Raw genomic sequence first — 21253 nt, 5'->3', positions numbered from 1 at the left:
AAATTGAATTGAAAATAATTATAAAGAGGTTTATAATATATAAAAATGTAAAATTTAAAGGAGAATTAATTTATTACTAAGTTTCACATGAATTACTGTTTTCGCGTTTTTTTTTTTTTTTTTTTTTTTTTTTTTTTTTTCATTAATTTTTAATTAAATTTTGTTGTCATGTGGTATAAATGTACAAAATTTGTTTTAAAGAGAAGATATATTAACTATCGCTATTTTTCTAGTGAAATAAAAGTATATGATAATTTAAAAATTATCGAAAGTAAAAGTTTGTATGAGGATAAGAATACAAAAATTAGTATTAGAGAATCTTCAAGATATGCAATACCTATACCACAATGTGATCGTTCTATAATAAGTTCTATGATATATAAATTTTTTTTGTAAGAAAACAATTCTTCATAATATATATATATAATATTTTAAAAAACATAGCATATGTACGTCTAATATGTTTAAAAAGTTTCATTTTGAATTTATGTTTATATATAAAATAAAAATATATATATTTTAATATTTATTTAGAAAACATACAGAATATGGAGAATGTGCATGGAGATTAGTACATTTAATAATTGAAAGATTAGAAAATGAAGAGATATTAAACTTATTTCGTATAAATGAATCTTTTAATATGAAAATGTATTTTTATGTTTTGCATCTTTGGATAATTAATAAAAGATTAAGACATGAACAGTATCAAGGAGATATTATAAATACATATATTTTTGATATAACGTGGAGAATTGTTCGTGATTGGATGCTTTTAAAAGATGTTCCTGAATATTCTTTTAATGCAGAACTTTTGAATTGTCAAGAATATGCATTTGGAGTGAGCTTTTTTTTTTTTTTAATAAAAAGGAATATATCATTTGTTTATATATATATATATATATATATATATATATATATATATTTATTTATATACATATATGTAATAACAATAATGATAATACACTTGAATGTTTTATTTTCTTTTTTCAGTTTTTGGTATCATTAGACGAAGCGGCTAACAATGTAGATATTTTTCCATCATTGTTGAAGGATATATTATGGGAGTTAGTTTACATAAAAAAAAAAAAATAATAAAAGAATAAATATATATATATATATATATTATTATTTTAATTTATTTATGTATTTTCCCCTTTTCAGGCATTTATATGAAAAAAAAGTGAAGCAATGCGGGAAAATTGTAACAGAGTTAAGTAAATATAGTATTCTTCAAATGAGACATATATTTAATTTATCAAGTGATCATTTTTTACAAGCCTATTTTATATGGTAATTCTTGTACACAAATAAATAAATATATATAATATATATATATATATATACGTTTTATATTTTGCTTTATTTATATAGGGCTGATTTTTATAACCAGAAAAAATCAAATCGTCGTTTACCAGCATTGTGTCAGCAAATATCATATGGAGGTAAATGAAAAAAAAAATATATATATATATATATATATATTATCAAAAGGTAATTATATATATTATATATATATATATTTATTTATTTATTTTTAAATATTTCAGGCTATCGTCCGAAAGATAAGAGTAAATATCTTCCCTATGATGATGGAAAGAAATTGTTACCAAGAATTTATTAACAAAATAAAATATAAATAATATATATTTGTATACAACCTATTTATAAGTAACCATTATATGGAAGTTAAATTTTTTTTTTTTTTTTTTTTTTGAGAAGGGGATTTAAAAAATAAATAAATAATATATATTTAATATTGAAAAAAAAAAAAAAATTTATATTTTTTCGTATTCTTTAAAAAAAATTCAAATTCACATAAGAGAATTAAAAACTTATAACTTTTACTTTTTTTTTTTTTTACTGTTTATATTTATCTTTATATATAATATATATATATATATGTATACATATAATATACAATATTTATATATGCACTTTTTTTTTTTTTTTTTTATATTTAAAATATTGAAAAATAAAATGCTTTTTTATGTGTTATAATATGTGTATTTTATTATTATTATTATTTTTTTTTTTTTTTGTTCAATTATAATAAATTTTATTTAAAGCAATTATAGTAATATATATTATACGTATAAATATATACAATAATATATGTATTAAATTATAAAAGATAATTCTTATATTTATATATTATATATATATATATATTTTTTTTTTTTTTTTCAAAACAAAAATAGAACAATTTTTGATACTTTTTAATATTATATATATATATATATATATATATTTATTTATTTATATAATTATTACAATTTTTTTTTTTAAAAATGTTTAATTTATATAACTATTTAGTTATTATAATATAACCCATTCACACCCTTATTTCGTATGAAATCTTTATTTTATATATTATTTTTTTTTTTTTCTAGCACATAACTTTTATTTATTTATAAATAAATATATATGTGTATGTATAATATTATAATTATTTTAAAAATGAAAAATGGAAAAGAAAAGTAGTTATAAAACAGTTTTATTAGGAGAATCATCAGTAGGAAAATCAAGTATAGTTTTACGATTAACAAAAGATACTTTTCATGAGAATACTAACACAACAATAGGTGCATCTTTTTGTACATATGTAGTAAATTTAAATGATATAAATATAAAGAATAATAGTAATAATGAAAAAAATAATAATATAAATTCAATAAATGATGATAATAATGTTATTATAACAAATCAACATAATAATTATAATGAAAACTTATGTAATATAAAATTTGATATATGGGATACAGCTGGACAAGAAAGATATGCAAGTATTGTCCCACTATATTATAGAGGTGCTACTTGTGCTATAGTAGTTTTTGATATTAGCAATTCAAATACTTTAGATCGAGCTAAGACATGGGTTAATCAATTAAAAATTAGTAGTAACTATATTATTATTTTAGTTGCTAATAAAATAGATAAAAACAAATTCCAAGTTGATATATTAGAAGTACAAAAATATGCTCAAGACAATAATTTACTTTTTATTCAAACAAGTGCCAAAACTGGAACAAACATAAAAAATATATTCTACATGCTTGCTGAAGAAATTTATAAAAATATTATAAATAATAATAATACCTCAAAAAATAAAACAGTTAATAAAAACTTAATAAATCTAGATAATCAAACACTTTCAAAAAAAGGATGTTGTTAATATTATTGTTATTGTTTGTGAATTCGTAAAAAAAAAAAAAAAAAAAAAAAATATTGGTTTAAATATTTCTATTTGTTAAATAAAAAAAAAAAAACAGAAAAAAATGTTATATTTATAAATAATTAAAATATTAAATTCATATTATTCAAAACAACCTAATTACATTAAACATTATTATACATTTATGTATATATTTATTTATATATATTTGAAAATAATTTTTTTTTTTTTTCTATAATATTTTGAATATATAAAAATTTTTACATAATTTGATAATATCATATATATATATATATATATATATCCATTAAATACCGATACTGTCTTTTTTTTTTTTTTTTTTTTTTTTTTTATATTTTAAAAACAATATATATATATATATATATTCATTCATATTTATATATTATAAAAAACAATTAAAATAATATAATGTATTAAAAATCATATAGTATTGTTATTCATTTATCTTTCTTTAAACAAAACTATATCTATAGTATACAAAAAAGCACATTCTTCATTTTTTATTTTATAATTCTCTAAACACAGATACTTTAAATTCATATCCTTTATAATTTTGAAAACATCCATATGAAATAAAGAAGAAGAAGATACATATCTCCTTTTAAATTTTGTTATATTACATAGATACATATAAAGTTGAAAAAATAAAAATTTCTTTTTCTCCATTTTTAAAAATCCAAATATGTTTATAATATCATTTACCAACACATCTTTACAATTTTCACAATTTTCACCATTCTGACCTTTCTCCTGAATTTTTTTATTTTCATTTTTGTTATCTATTAAATCCATTTCAACATTATTATGATTCTTATTTTTATCATCCTTAAGAATGTTACTAATATTTCCATTACTATTATTACTTTTCTCATAATTTAATTTCACATTATTATGCTTAATAAGTGTGTTATTATTTAATTTATATTTTTTTTCTTTTATTTCATCAATGAATCTATCATTCGTTGAATTGTTCCTTAAAATATTACTTTGTCGTTCACTATTTATATTTTTTAAATAATCATAAAACAACACATACATTGTATTTGACATTTCAATATAATCATCTTCTGAAATGTGACATAGAATTTTATCAAACATTTTATGTTCTACATTTTTATTATAATTATATGAAAACAAATTTTGTTCTTTGTGGGATGATAAGACCCTCTCTAACATTTCACATACATAGCCATACATTTCATACATGTACAAATTATTTGCTATATATAATATTTTTTTTAAAATATTTTCTTTCAGATTTATAGGACATAAAGATTGCTTATATAGATATAAATATGTCTTTTTTTTTTTTAAATATAAAAATATATTTAATTTTATTAAACATTCAATAATTTTGTTCAAATTTATAAATAAGTTTTCCTTCTTATATTCAATATATCTATGTTCATATTTCTCACAAGAATTATTATTATCTAATAAATTATTGTCCATCATATGTATACCTCCCTTTTTACTAGTTTTTGTTACTTTTTCAAACTCACTCTGTAAACTTTCTAATAATAAATTTTCATTAACTTCACATGTATATTTCGAATTTGATAATGATATAAAAATTTTAGAAATATTATCAATAGATATAGATTTATATGTATTTAAATAATTTTTAATTAAATCATCAATAATATTATATTTTAAATGTATCAACTCCTTTCTACAATATCTATCATTAGAATTATTCTCAATAAAATACTGAAACTTGGAACACGTCAAAAGTAATAAGGATATTATATCTTCATTAATTAACTTATTACATTTAAAATAGTTGTATGTTTTATACACGTGACACCATAAGTTATATATATAATGAAAATGAATAATTTTATCGAAAAATAAATTATTCAAAAATGTTAAGGAACAAACATATTGATCCTTTTGATCGAAATTATCTTCTTCATGTAAATGTTTTATATATCTATTACTCACACTTAATATATTTTTACATATTAATTCCTTCATAGAACTTGATAATAAAAAAAAATTTTTTTTTTTTTTGGTTCTATCATTATTCTTTATATATTTATAGACAAAAGAAAGGTCATTCAAAATATATATATAAGTATCTTTATATTTTTTTACACTATTTCTATTTACTAAAAAATTATATAAAATACATGATATGTTATTAAACAGTAAATAAAAATCATACGAATTATACACTTCATTGATTTTTACAAAAGTATTTGACAAAAGTTTAATAGACAATAAATCACTATCTTTTAATTTAAAATGAAAATCTTTATAATTTTCCATTTTATAAAATATATATTCTTTTATTCTCTTTTGTATTATTATATCTTTTATATTTTCTTTATTTGAATAATTTGTTTGATCATTATTATGTATAATAAGTACTGCATTTTCATTTTCTGTTTTTATACGTTTACCAAGGAAGATATTACACAAATATAAACTAAACTTCATAATATCATTAAATAATACATTGTTAACAATATAAACGTTATTTCTTAATATATTATAATAAATATTTTTTAAAGAAATAAGTGAAATACAAAGAGACTGAAAATTTACAAATTTGATATTTAATAGAATCTTTAATAAACACTCATAAAATAAAATAAAATTTTTATCTATTATTTTATTTAAAATAAATTTATTATTTAATGAATTTAGTAATGTACTATAATCTATATCTGAACAAAAAGTTTCTAGATTTTTCGTTTTGTCACACAAAATATGATGTGTTGCTTTTATTACTTCTTTTAATTTATATATTGTCATATCATTATCATATTTTCCCTTTTTAATCAAAGTACAATAAAAATTTAACAATTTTGATATGTATTCAATATTTTCATTTATCAAATTATTATTAAGATTACATAGCATTTTATTATTTATGTCAATATCTAAAATTGAATTATCAACATATAACCTTAAAATATTTAATATCTTTTCATTGTCGATGTGGTCTACATTTTCATGAAACTTTGCAAAACATTTTTTATAAATTTCCTTTTTATTCATTTTAATAATATAATTTTTCTCATTTTTTATTTCCCTAAAATAATATAGATTAAATTCCATTTCCTGTATTAGATTTTTATTGAATGGTATGTTTGAATTATTATTAAGATATTTATTAAATATGAATAATAGTTTGTATATTTCATGGTTGAAAAGATACATATGATCAAAAACATAATTAAAATAATAATTATAAAAAAGAATCAAATTCTTATCGTTCTTATTCCATCTAAAAAAGTAAATAAGAAAATGAATTAATTCATTTCCATTCATTTCATGTATATAACTCATGATTTTATTACAGATTTTTCCCAATATTTCTCTTCTATGAAAAGTTATATCCTTATTTTTGAAATAAATTTCATTAATCTTATTTAATACATTTTTGTCTATATTTTTAACTTCTATATAGAAATTGTAATCAGTAAATGTTTTATCAAGTTCATCAAATATTTTAACACTTTGTATAATATCACACAAACTTATATAATTAAAGCATTTCTTATATTCATCTAATAAATATTTATAAACCTCCTTGGCACTTATACATTCATATTTCGCACATTTGTATTTGGGTAAATTTTTAAATAATATTAGCTTATCGTGTATATTTAAACCTTTATCGAAGAGAGACTGCGCTTTGCTTTTTTTATAAATTTTTTTGTTCGTTCTTTTTTCATTATTAGTTTCATAATTCAGATTTACAGTAACAAAATTTGATTTTAAATATAATTTTTTTAAATATGAGAAACATATATTCACAAAACCTTCTCTTACTGTATTTTTCTTTAAAGCAAACATAATGTTAGTATTAAATTTTCTTCAAAAAGTAAAATGTATTATTATGTGCTATCCTTTTATCATATTATATTATATATTTTTTTTCCCCCTTATTTGACATTCATTTTTTTCCAAAATATTATTTTATAAAAGTTTTGATTTTTAAAGGTCAAAATAATTATAAAATGAAATTATATATATTTACAAAATTATTGTTTTTCTAAACTCTATCAATAATTGTTTATATTTTCATTTATTTTTTCATTAAAAAATAAAATATTATATATATTTTTGTTTTAACATATATATATATATTTTTTTTTTTTTTTGTCGTTGTTTTATTACTACAATTACATGAAATTATGTGTACCTATATAATAAAATATAAATTGATGTATATATATATTAAAAAAAAATATATTAAATTTATCGATGATTATAATTATTTTTTCTTATAAAAATAATTTTGAAAGAACCTTATTTTATTTTTTTTTTCGTATTTTTTATTTAAATATAGATGAAACGTACAATAATTAAATTTTTCTATGTAAAAAACTTTCTTTTTTTTACCAGGAAAAAAAAAAACTTTTTTGATGTAATTTTAGTTTCTTCTTTTATATACTATATATTATATATATATAATAATACATATAATGATTCATTTTTTATTAAAAAAACAAAAAAAATTCTATTAAAAGTCTTTAATGATATATTAAAAAATATACAATTCATAAAAGATAATTTAATGAATATAGTAAAATTCTTTATATTAATCTTATTTGTTTTAATTTCAAACACGTAAAAAAGAAATATAAATTATAGGAATAATGAAGTTGAATCATAGATTTCATGAATTGAAATAAAAAATATAGTACTCGTTCGTAACCAAAATTAAAATAAATATAGAAGTTTTTTAATAAAAATGTTAATTTTTGTGAAATATATATAGACATCATAATATTGTATAAATTATATTGATTCTATTTTATGTTCTCAGATGGTATAAGGAATTTTTTTTTATCATTATATATTACACTAAAAGATTTTTATAAACTTTTTTGAGCGCAAAAAAATAAGTATAAGCTTAAAAAAAATGTTTTCTAAAGGGTTTTCCATTTTAAAAAATAGATCATTGATATATTTTCGAAAAAAATGTTCTTTTTTTGTAGACATTTTCATACAATACACTATTTTTTTTAAAATTAAAAATGTTTAATTCTTATGTAAATATTATTAATAATCATTATAATAATATTAAATTCATTTATCATTTTAGTTCTTTTGTCATAAAAGGGATATTATATATATATATATATATATATTTAGAATACTTATTAAAGATATATCAACAGTTTCTTTATATTAAAATATGTCTTTTTGCAAACTTGAAATAATACTAATAATGTAAAAAATATAAATGTATGATAACATTATTGAAATATATAATTCTTTTTTAATATGTTCAAATATTAATTTTACAAAGTAGTAAATTAATCATGTTACCTTATTATTCCAGAAAATTTAATTAGAAAACAATAATAAGTTAGACATAAAATATTATGTAAAAATATTACACGAATATATATCATTTGTAAAATTATAAAATTATATTTATTAAAAATTCATATATCATTATTTCAATTCAAAGTTGCTAAATTTTATATATTATTTATAATAAATATTATATTATTTAATATATAAATTAAATTGTATTAAATAAAAAAAAAAAAAATATATATTATGTTAAATAATATACATTATATATATTTTAATTTTTAGTATTAATTATTTAATATATATATTAAAAAAGAATATATTTTTTTTATAAATATAAATGTGTGTAAATATAAAATATAAGATTAAATAAAAATAAATTTAAAAATATATTTTTAAATTAATATATAATAAATATTTATTAAAAATAATTATATTAAAATAAATAAATAATTAATTAATTAAATAAATAAAATTAAAATATTAAATATTAAATAAATTTAATATAATAAATTAAATTAAAAAATAATATATAAATAATATAAAATAAATAATTTAATTAAAATAATAAATAAACTAAAATAATAAACAAATAATATAAAATAAATAAATTAAAATAATAATTAAATAATATAAAATAAATAATTTAATTAAAATATAAAATAAATAAATTTAAATAATAAATAAATAATATAAAAATAAATTAATATATTAAATAAATTAATTAAAATAATTAAATAAATAAAATAAAATAAATTAATATATTAAATAAATAAATTTAAATAATAAATAAATAAAATAAAAATAAATAATATATTAAATAAATAAATAAAATAAAAATAAATTAATATATTAAATAAATTAATTAAAATAATTAAATAAATAAAATAAAAATAAATAAATAAATAAATAAAATAAAAATAAATAAATAAAATAAAAATAAATTAATATATTAAATAAATTAATTAAAATAATAAATAAATAATATAAAATAAAATAATTAAATTAAAATAAGTAAAAATTAATTAAAATAAAATAAATAATTATGTGTAAATTATAATGTATATGTTTAAATTTTTATATACTAATTAAATTATTAATATATATAATATTATATCATAATTATTTTAAAAATAATATAATAAATATTATAATTAATGAATTAAAGCAATATTTATTTTATAAAAATAAATTAATAATTATATTAACTTTAATAAATACATTATTTATTTATATTGGAAATAATTATTATTATATAAATATATATTAAAATAAATGAAATAATATTATAATTTTTATTAATTAATATAATTTAATTTAATAATATAAATAAAATAATAATATATTAATACAAAGAAACAAAATATATTATTAAATATATAATTTTAATTAATTAATTATAAAAAATAAAATAAATAGACTCATAAATAATATATAATAATTTAATTAAAAAATAATTTAATATATTTTTAATTTTAATTAATTAATTAAATATATATTAATATTATATATATATCATAATTTAATATATTTTTTTTATAAATAATAATTAATTAATTAAGTTTATTAAAAATAAATATATTAATTTAATTTAAATATATATAAATAATATTTAATATAAATTAAATTAATATAATTAATTATTTATTATTCATTTAAATAAAAAATAATAAATTAAATATATATAATATATATATTTTATATGTAAATATATTATAATTATAATTATTATTTTTATTTAATTAATTAATTTATATTATTATTTTATTATTTATTTAACATTTAAAAAATAAATAATTATATATATATAATAATAATTAAATAAAATAATTTAATTATAAAAATAAAATTAAAAAGAATTATTTATTTATATACACATTTTATATATTTAAATATAATAGTTTTATTATTATACATAACAAATAGATTAATTAAAATAATATATTAATATATTTATATTTTATTATTTTTATTATAAATTAATAATTATATTTTAAATATTAAATTATATAAAATATATATATTTATAATTAATTTATAATTAATTTTAATTTAAAATATATTTTTATTATTATTAAATTAAATGGTAATAAATGAAATTATTTATTATTAATTTATTTTAAGTTAAATTATATATGTAATATATATATAATTTATTTATTAAATTAATAAACATATATATTTTCTTTTTTATTAAATTAAATATATATATTATATATTAAATAAATTATAATATTAATATATAAAATAACAGTGTAATAATTAATATATTATAATATATTTTTATATTAAAATAATAATAAATAATATTATATATATATATATTATATAATTAATTATTAAATATTAATTTTTGTTTTATATTAAATATATTATTATTTTTAATATATTTAATATATTTAATTAATTACCTATAATAAATTATTATATTGTTTATATTAATTAATTTAATAATAAATATAAAATAAATAATTATATAATTTTATTTAAGTATAATTAAATTAATAAATATATAAATAAAAATTAATTAATATATAAATTATTTTATACATAATTATAATTAATTTAATTATTATTTAATTAATATATTATATATTTATGCATATTAATTTATATATAACTTTTTTTATATTAAATAAAAATAATTTTCTTTTACTTCTAATATAAATATATGTTATTTTCCTTAAGATATTTATTTTCAATAAATATTATTATTATTTAAATAAATATAATTATATAATATGATAATATCATATATATATTTTTATATAATTAGAAATTGGGAAAGAAATTATTTTAATTCAGAAAATATATAAAAAGGTAACATTTTAATCCTATTTGTTTATCATTTATTATATATATATATATATATTTTTTTTACTATAAAAATATAAATACAAGAAAAAACTATCTTAATTTTAAATGTTAATATTTGATGGATTAATTAATTTCAGACAATATATTATTTAATCATTTTATTTTGTAGGCCTTCACAAGTATGAAATGTATCATTTACTATTATGTTTTGTGAATGAATTTTTATGTGTAAGTTTAAATTATGTTAATGTTGAATATTTTTCTTGATCGTCTTATAAAAAAAAACATATTCCATAAAAACACATATGGTGTTATATCGCAAATATAAATTTTTTCGTATATAACAAATAAAACAATAGTTTTTTCTTAACTTACAAATTAATCATATATTAGTTTAAAATTACATAACCGTCATTGATGAATAAATTTTAAGAGAAAACTGAAAATATCTGCAACGTTTAGATGCTTTAATAAGATAAAAATATAATAAAAGTATTTAAAAAGTTTCTTTTTATAGAATCATTTATTTATTATACGTGTAAATTATACTTATTTCTTTATAATGCATGATAAAGAAAAAAATGTTGTACTTTATGAAACATATTTAATACATATATTTTTGTTTTATTATATATTGTAATATATAAAACTTTAACTTCAATTCCTTTGTAAAACAAGTAAATATTTACTTACCGACATAATGAAAAAAAATTTTTTTTAATCACATTAGACATAAAAATATACCTCGAAAAAATATAAGAATATTTTATTTAGAAATTTTGTTTTGTGATGTTGGATAAAATATGAATAAATTATATATCAATAAGAATTAAAAACAGTTGTACAAAAAGTTGTATAAATGGAAAAAATTGCGTTCAAGGTGAATACATGTTCAAAATGAATTACACCATGTCGTATGAAAAAATTGATATAAAAATATATTCACCTTGAAAATTCATATTCCCTTTATTTTAAAGTGTATTATATGTTGTCCTTTACACTTTTTTAATACAAAATTTTTAAGATAATCATTGGGTATATATTTTAAGAATATTTTGGAATATTCCTAAATTTAAATTTTTTATTGTTATTCTCTTAAGACATTATAATAAAAATGTATGTATGGTGCAGTATTCATATCATTTTATATACATATTTTAATTCATTATACACTTTTATTAATAGAAAGAAGTATTGAAAAATAAAAATTGTTAAAATGAATACAATATAGCACCTTTATATTATGTGTCCTTATAAAATTTTTTTTTAGGATTTACCTAAAGATCTTTATATACAATAAGACAAATGTATGGAACAAATTTTTTGTAACACAAATAATTCTACATATTTTTTCATATAAAATGGGCATCTTGATAAAATAAAAAATTAATAATAATGTTAGTTTTAAATTGGTTTTTTCTAATGTAAATTATGTCAATGAAGAATTATATAGATTTGTTATTACCTTATTATATATATTCTTATTATACAAAATAAAATGAATATAAAATATACACACTTATATATTGAATGAAATTTGCAATGATAACGAGATACCTTATTTATAATATACAATTTTTGTGAATTATACTTTCTTTATATGTTTCATATGTATGAAAACATATAACTATTATAAATATAACAATATAGAGACGTGTTTTATAATGTTATAAGGTAAATATATAAAAATAAAAAACAATAAAATGCATATTTCAATTGTAATTAAATATTTCAGTGCATTATTTTATGATCCATACACAAATAAAATAATATGAAATATAATAATTAAAAAAAACACATGTTCAAAATATGTTTTCAGTATTTATAAAAATTTTATTATATAAAATATGCATGATTGAATCATCACTTTTTAGTGTTAATGAGTTATAAAAAAATTACCTTTTTTTTCCTTCATGCATATATAACATATAAATTTTGTGAACAAATCCTTATAAATATATATAGATAAAAAATACATAATAAGAGTTCTTATATTGTTTTATAAATTATTATAGATGATACAATGTTATTATTTATAAGGATTGACAAAATATTTCAGAATGATGTTATATACCTATTAAAAAAAGAAAAAACGAAGTACAATTATAAGATTATATGTTGATTCTTTCAATTTTAAAGTTTTATTGAACTGTAAAAACGTATGCTTTTTTATTATTTAAAAAGAAATAAAAATTTTTTTCTTTTTTTAAGAACATCTAACGAAATATTTTTTAATTTCTATTAATATTATGAACATTCATTATGTTTGAGAAAAATGTTTTTCAAAAATACATATAAAACTCAAGTATATAGAATAATAAATTTATAAATGTATTACTTGAATATATATATTTATAAGAAGATAGAAAAATATATAATTATTTTTTAGTATATATTATAAAATATGAACAAATAAACAATTTATTTGATCAATCATAATATATAGACCATTAAAATAATAAAAGGTAAAAACATTTCTCAAAAAAATTCTACAGAATAGAAAAATAATTTAGACATTATTTCAATTTATTATATATATATATATATAGATAGAACATAGATCCTTATTTTGTTAAAAATATTATATCATTAAATTTTAAAATGAAGAAAAAACCGATGTAGATTTTTTCTAACATTTTTTCATTTCTTAATGTATACAATTCATTCAATATAATAGATTAGTTCATAGATATTATATATATATATATATATATATTATATATACAGCAACCAATTAAGTAAATATTCCACAAATTATGTTAATTACATTGTTGTGATATGAAAAAAATATATAAATTACGCACATATATATATATATATATATATATATATATATTATAATATTTTTTTATAATATCTTTATAATCTGAAATTTTAAAAATTAAAAATATTTAAAGTAAAAGAATATTTTACATTATATTTATTTACCCTCATGAGGACATATTCACTTGAACATATATAAAAAAAAAATACTTTATGTTTTTGTATCCCTTTCACAGATGTTTGTCAAATGACAATTCATACGGATTACATTTTTAACCTAAGATTTGACTTCATGAAAAAATGGCATATTTATGTAGTTCAATTTTATGTTCATTTGGTATATAAACGATATAATAAAAATGTATTCAAAAAAAGAATGCACATATCATTATATATTATATATGTATACACCCCCACTTATTTTACTTAACATGCCTATATTGGGGTACAATAAATTGTTAAATGGGTAATAAATTATTAACATAATAAATAATTTTTTCGTGGTTTTCCTTTGTTTTTTATTTCCAATTTTGAAAAATAGTATTTATACGTACTGAAAATAAAATGGTAAAAAAGTTGTTTTTATTATTGTATGAATTATTGAATTCTAAAAAACTTTTTTCATGTGAATATATTATAAAATAATTAATAAAATTGAAAAAGCAAGATAATAATATGTAAATATATACTTATGGTTAAAATATATATTATATATAAATATATATTTATTTATTTATAATTAAATGAAATAATATTAAGATCCTAACAATTATAAAATATATGAAAAATATAAAAAAACTCATCATAAAATATTTAATAATATGTTAAAAAATATTTTTTTTCTTCAGCATTTTTATTATTATATATTATTTTTATTTTTTTAAAGGAATAAATATTAAAGAGAAAAACATTATATTTACAAAATATTAACTCCCCCTCTTGTTTTTTTTCCTTTCAATTTATATTTGTATTTTAAAATTGAGCTCATATATAAAAAAATATTTATGTTCGTCATTATATAATATATAAATAATTATTATAAAAAAAAAAAAAAAATATATATATATATATATATATAATTTATACATAAAAAAAATATAATATATATATAATATATAATATATATATATATATATATATAAAATAATTTTAAAAAAAGGAATATATATAAAATCAAATTGTAAATATATTATAAAAGAAAAAAATATATATTTATTTATATATAAACGAAAGGATTATTTTATTATATATCAAAATTTATTATATATTTTATAAAATTTATATTATATAAATTTTATATAATAATGATATATATATATATATATATTTATAAAGGATAAGGAAAAATTAAATTTTTCATTATTCTTATGATTAAATTTTGAGATATATATATATTTAAAAGATATAAAAAAAATTAAATAAAATATATAAGAACAAAATTCTTACATTATTATAATATATATTTATATATATATATATAATATAATATATTATAAGATATTATTTCCAAAGAAAAAAAAAAAGAAAAATATATATTATAATTATTATATTATATACTTATTAAATAGAATTTTTGTTCGCTTTTTCTTTTTTTTTTTTTATATCATAATTATTGTATTATATATATATATAATATATATATTTTTTTTCGTTTTCATTTGCACTATATACATTATTTTATATTTCCAAACTGAAGTAGATAATTATTTTATGTTTTATTATATATATATATATATATATATTAGTGCGTATAATATAAAAAAATGAAAGAAAAAAATGAGAAAATAATGGATTACTTATCATGCCCCCTCGACGATGTAGTTGATCGAGAAAAAAAAAGTGGTAAAAATAGTTTGTTAAAATCAAGTAGTACGAAGAAAAGTGATTATAAAAAAAGTAGTATATTTTCTAAAAAAAGAGATTCTCATAAAAAAGGATCAAGTTTTAGGGGAAGAAGATCTGGATTTATCAATAGAAAATCAGGAAGTTTTAAAAAGCCATATTATAATAATAGATTAATTAACAAAAATTATAATAACTATAAAGGTAGAAATTTTCATAATGGAAGAGATAATTTTAAAGGACGAACTGGAAGTTTTGGTTCACGTGTCTTTGATAATCGTAAAGGATCTTTTAAAAAAAGATTTATAAGTAATAGAAATAAATCATCTGTAAAATCATATAGAGGAAATGGTTCTAATAAAATGGGTAGAAAATCATTTAACAAAGCACCTACATCAAGAACAGTTGTTACTAAAAGATTAAATAATTATAAAACTGTTTCAGCTCCAGTGAAAAAATTTAATAACTTAAATATTTCCTTATATCGTAAAAATAGAACATTTGCATTAAATACCAAGAGATCTAAACCTGTAGGAACAATTAAAAGTAGTGTACCTAGAAAAAGAATTAAGAAAGGTTTAAAAAAAGGGAGCTTGAAATCAAAAACTAGAAAAAGTACATCGGGATCAAAATTTAAACCTTTAAATAAATACTTTTTGTCTAAAATAAAAATTGTTACTTCATTAAATAAAATACCATCACCCCTAAAGGAACAAAAAAATACTGAAGTTAATCTTCCAGAATCATTAAATAATGCAACAACAAAGAAAAATTAAATTACACAGATAACGTCAACTGGAAGATCAAAACGAAGAAAAAATATAAAAAGAAAAAAGCATATATTTGTAAAATAAGAAGATAAATAAATTATATATTTGTATGCATATGTAAAAAAAAAAAAAAAAAAAGTAAAATATTAAAAACGTGCCCGTGTTAGCTGACACTATGTTGAAGTATTAATTAATTAAAAAAGAAAGTACCATGGCAATTTTTAATTTTTATTATATTATATTATATCATATTATATAATAATATATTATATATATATATATGTGTGTATACTTATATATTCTTTATATATATATACATTTTTTTAATTGAAATAATAACAAGAAATGTTTATTATAAGATTAGAATATAAATGATAAAAAACAGTCATTTTTATTTACATTCAAATTAAATATAATAACATATTACTAAAAATATGGAGCTAAAATGTAGGCAGTATTTTATTAATTTATTTTTATAAACTTTTTTATTTTGATAAAAAAGACGAAAAACGATATACCAATAAACAAAAAATAAAAAGTATAATAATATTAATTGTTATTATTTATATACTTTTACATTATTGCAAATATTTAAAGGAATAAATGGATATTATTCCATATGTATAAGATTGAAATGAAAGAAGTGAATTACATAACATTTAAAAAAAAAAATAATAATAATAATAATGAAAGAATATATTGTAAGGGTTTTTTTTTTTTTTTTTTTTTTTTTTTGTCGTATATACTTGATCCTTTATATACCTAAATCTACCACACCTTTCGTAACAATATTGATTGTATGAATTTTTCATAAAAAAAGAGGAAAAGAAAAAATCTTTATTAATATATATATATATATTTTGAATATTCTATTCCTTCAATTTGTGTACATTTAAAACATCGAATTAAATAATCTATGATATGATCTAAGAATATATTTAATTTTTTTTTTTTTTTTTTTTTTTTTTTTTTTTTTTTTGTTATTTTTAATTTTTTTTTCAAAAATTTCAAAATAAAATATATATTCTACTTTATTAAAAAAAAAGAAAAAAAAAAAAAAAAATCCATATTCTTTTTTATTTAATATTTTTATATAACAAATAGTTTTAAGTAAAGAAATTAATTGTTGTCATAAGAGGGAAAAAGATAAAGAAAATATTATATTAAAAAGAATTATGTAAATATGTATATATATAATGTTATGTCCATGTTATAGTCTTTGAATATTATATATATATATATATATATTTTTTTTTTTTTTTTTTTTTTGGACCTGAGCATAATGACTTTTATAAATAAAGGGAATTATTTATTTACAGATTTGATTATATGTATTATATATGTAATTCTTTATTTTATTAATAATATATATATATATATATAATACATATGTACATAATATTTTCATGGTATTTCTTTTTATTATAAGAGGAACATCTTTATTTTGTATAAAGATTTTAATAATAAAAAAAAATATATATATTTTTTTTATTCATATATAATTTTATAATGTTTATAGCTGAACAACGTAATTCTTTCGTTTCAATGTTATTTGAAATAAAATAAAAAGAATATAAAAAAATGATATTTTCTTATAAAATTGAAATATATATATATATATATATATATTATAATATTGTATAAGTAATTGTCTATCTATTATATATCTTTTTTTGTTAGGAATAAAAAAAAAACGATGTTGTATATAGAAAAGTGTTCAATGAAAATATTAAATTACTCTCTATAAATAAAATAATATGTAGATTAATTATTTTTTTTTATTTTTTAAACATATATAGAAAACATAATATACATATATTTTTGTTTATTTTTCTTTTTTTTGTAAAAATATGAATATATTTTTTTACATATATATATAAATATATATATATATATATTAATAAATTTTTTTTTTCATTTCTTTAATAAGTTGGAATAAAATTATTAAGTTTCTTAATACATTTTTAAAATAAACATTGAAATGAGAAGACAAATATATTCATATTCCCCATTATTTATATATATATATATATATATAATTATAATTTTATAGGGGAAGAAGAATATTTGTATTTTTTTTTTTTTTTTTTTTTATTATTATTATTATATTATATTTTTTATAAAATATATAATTAATAATATATATACTTTTCAAAATAAAAAAAAAAAAAAAAAAATGCATGTATTTTTTTATAAATATATTTATATAAAAAGAAGTCATATATGTAATATAATATAAAATAATTATTATTCTTTTTTATAAATCAATAATATTATATTCATTTTTTTCTTCTCATAGATGCATATATATTTAATATGTACAAACATTATATATATATATATATATATATAATATAATATGTATGAAAAATATTGTTGTTGATTATTTTTCTTTCTGTATATTTCTTCTTATTAATTTTTTCTTATTTTCAGTGTTTTTTTAAAAAAATATTATTCCATATATATTATTTATATATACATATTACATGTTAAGAAGAATTTCATAAAAAAAAAAAAAAAAAAAAAAAATATATATATATTATATATATATTAAATATATAAAAGTAAAACAAATTTATAATATATTTTAAAAATAATAAAAAAAAAAAAAATTATATTTATTATATATAATAAAAATGTAAAACAAAAATCTTTAATTAAAAAAAAGAAATAAGAACATTATAAATATATATATATATATATATATATATATATAATATAATAAAACATAGAAAAAAAAAAATAAAAAAATATATTCAAAAAATACAAAATAAATATATAAGTAATAAAAAAAATATATATAATTATATATAAGTCAAAATGAAGAATTATTTGATTTAAAAAAAAAAAAAAAAAAAAACCAACAAGTTATACAACGTCAGTTTATATTTTCATACGCTGACTTGTAATATTAGGGTTAAAAGGGAATGAAGATACAAAAATGGTATCATTTTAATAATACCTAAAGAAAAAAAAAAAAAAAATATATATATATATAATATATATATATATATATATATAATATTATATATATTATGTATATTATATAAAAACGGAGAAACCATGGGAAAAGATAATTAAAAATGAAGATAAGTTTTTTATTTAAGTTAGTTTGTATATATATTGTAATAATATTTTTATTTCAAGATGTAAGATGTATAAAAACAAAAAAGATAGTAAGATGCTTTAACCCATTTGTTCGCACAAAGACGATAAAAAAGAAAGTACAGCCAAATTTTTTAAAAAGAGTTGCATTGAATTTAAAGATTCCCCAAACAATTAATTTGATAAGAGGGAAATATAATTTATTACATGAGATATATGTAAATAAGAAGAAACATATTTTTAATGTGATTTATAAAGATATCATAAGTAATAATAAGAAACGTTTTTTGAATATGTTAAAAAACATAGTAAAAAAGCAGCGTAGTATTAATATACCATTATTTTTTAATAAAACAATGCATTCATTTCATTCTAATTTTATATATTATTATACGTACTTTTATATATTAAGAACAGATTTATATTTAAGGACACTCAAAAAATTTCATAACGTTTTAATAGGAAAGTTTAAAATTAATATATTAAGTAAAGTTATAAATAGTTTGTCTGCTTTCGATAAAATGTTTTTATGGAACGATGGAAGAATTTCAAAAATTTTGCATAAATATATTTTAAAATGTGAAAGAAAATTAAATCGTGTTGCAGATGAGTGCTTTTTAAATAGTCCATTATGTAATAATAATACATCGCCAGTAAAAAGAAAAAAAAGAACATGGTTTTGTAGTAATGATAATGTTATTACATATAATGATTTTAATGATCAAGTGGAAACAAAAAAAGAAAAGTTTTATATTTCAGCTTTTAAAGTATTACCATTATTTTTTTATAATGTTTTTAATATAAATTTTTATTTAAAAACTATTAAAAAAATTAGAAATTCAATTAATACAAATATTAGATTGTATCTTCTAAAAGATTATATTAATGATCAAGATTCAATAAAAGCAATTTTCTATACATATAAAACATTTTTTCAGTTGTCATTAGAAAAAAATATTGTTTCTCTTTTTAGAGTATTTCAAGATAAAATGAGCATTGAACAAAAATTTGAAACAACATTAATTAATAATATGGAAAAGCAACTCAAAATCAAATTACCAAATATAGGTTTAACCAATATAACAAATCTTTCTCTTATTCTGTTTAAACTTTTTGCAAATAAAATTACTCAAGTTGTCTTTTATCTTATTCTAGTGTATATAAAACAATTCTTGTATGCTAGAAGAAAATTCTTAAAAGATATTTATTCTTTCCCTTTTTATTAACCAAAAATAAAATAAATTAATAAATAAATAAATATATATATATATATATATATATATATATATATATATATATTATATATATGTTCACTATATTTATATTTTTTTGTATATTTTATTTGATTATATCAAGACCCACAAAATAAATGATTTATTTTTTGTATATTTATTTGTTATATGTTTATTTTTTTATTAACCTTTTTAAGTTTTAATCCTAGTGTATAAATTTTTTTTTTTTTTTTTATATAATTCTGATT

General features: G+C 14.8%; 5 protein-coding genes and 1 non-coding gene across 6 annotated transcripts; 4 read left to right on the top strand and 2 right to left on the bottom strand.

Moving 5' to 3' along the window:
• Positions 1-168: 168 nt before the first annotated feature.
• On the top strand, positions 169-1624 carry PF3D7_0211300 (ubiquinol-cytochrome-c reductase complex assembly factor 1, putative; the record flags this gene model as incomplete). The annotated part of the gene is made up of 6 exons (XM_001349583.2): positions 169-392; positions 535-841; positions 994-1067; positions 1165-1293; positions 1375-1445; positions 1551-1624. 6 exons carry the CDS (start codon positions 169-171, stop codon positions 1622-1624), a joined length of 879 nt encoding a protein of 292 aa, XP_001349619.2.
• An 843-nt stretch (positions 1625-2467) lies between these two features.
• PF3D7_0211200 (ras-related protein Rab-5A) lies at positions 2468-3175 on the top strand (the record flags this gene model as incomplete). The annotated part of the gene is made up of 1 exon (XM_001349582.1): positions 2468-3175. The coding sequence occupies one exon, from the start codon at positions 2468-2470 to the stop codon at positions 3173-3175; it is 708 nt and encodes a 235-aa protein (XP_001349618.1).
• Positions 3176-3637: 462 nt separating this feature from the next.
• PF3D7_0211100 (conserved Plasmodium protein, unknown function) lies at positions 3638-7003 on the bottom strand (the record flags this gene model as incomplete). The annotated part of the gene is made up of 1 exon (XM_001349581.1): positions 3638-7003. The coding sequence occupies one exon, from the start codon at positions 7001-7003 to the stop codon at positions 3638-3640; it is 3366 nt and encodes a 1121-aa protein (XP_001349617.1).
• Positions 7004-14145: 7142 nt separating this feature from the next.
• PF3D7_0211000 lies at positions 14146-14930 on the bottom strand. Its single transcript, XR_002966598.1, has one exon. It is a non-coding gene; the product is annotated as an uncharacterized ncRNA (non-coding RNA).
• An 889-nt stretch (positions 14931-15819) lies between these two features.
• PF3D7_0210900 (conserved Plasmodium protein, unknown function) lies at positions 15820-16674 on the top strand (the record flags this gene model as incomplete). Its single annotated transcript, XM_001349580.1, has 1 exon — positions 15820-16674. One exon carries the CDS (start codon positions 15820-15822, stop codon positions 16672-16674), a length of 855 nt encoding a protein of 284 aa, XP_001349616.1.
• A 3077-nt stretch (positions 16675-19751) lies between these two features.
• On the top strand, positions 19752-20999 carry PF3D7_0210800 (conserved Plasmodium protein, unknown function; the record flags this gene model as incomplete). Its single annotated transcript, XM_001349579.1, has 1 exon — positions 19752-20999. One exon carries the CDS (start codon positions 19752-19754, stop codon positions 20997-20999), a length of 1248 nt encoding a protein of 415 aa, XP_001349615.1.
• Between the last annotated feature and the right edge of the window lie 254 nt (positions 21000-21253).

Source organism: Plasmodium falciparum (assembly GCF_000002765.6).
Source record: "Plasmodium falciparum 3D7 genome assembly, chromosome: 2".
Classification (NCBI taxonomy): Eukaryota; Apicomplexa; class Aconoidasida; order Haemosporida; family Plasmodiidae; genus Plasmodium; species Plasmodium falciparum.
The sequence above is the reverse complement of the archived record's forward strand: the minus strand, read 5'-3'. Positions and strand labels throughout refer to the sequence as shown.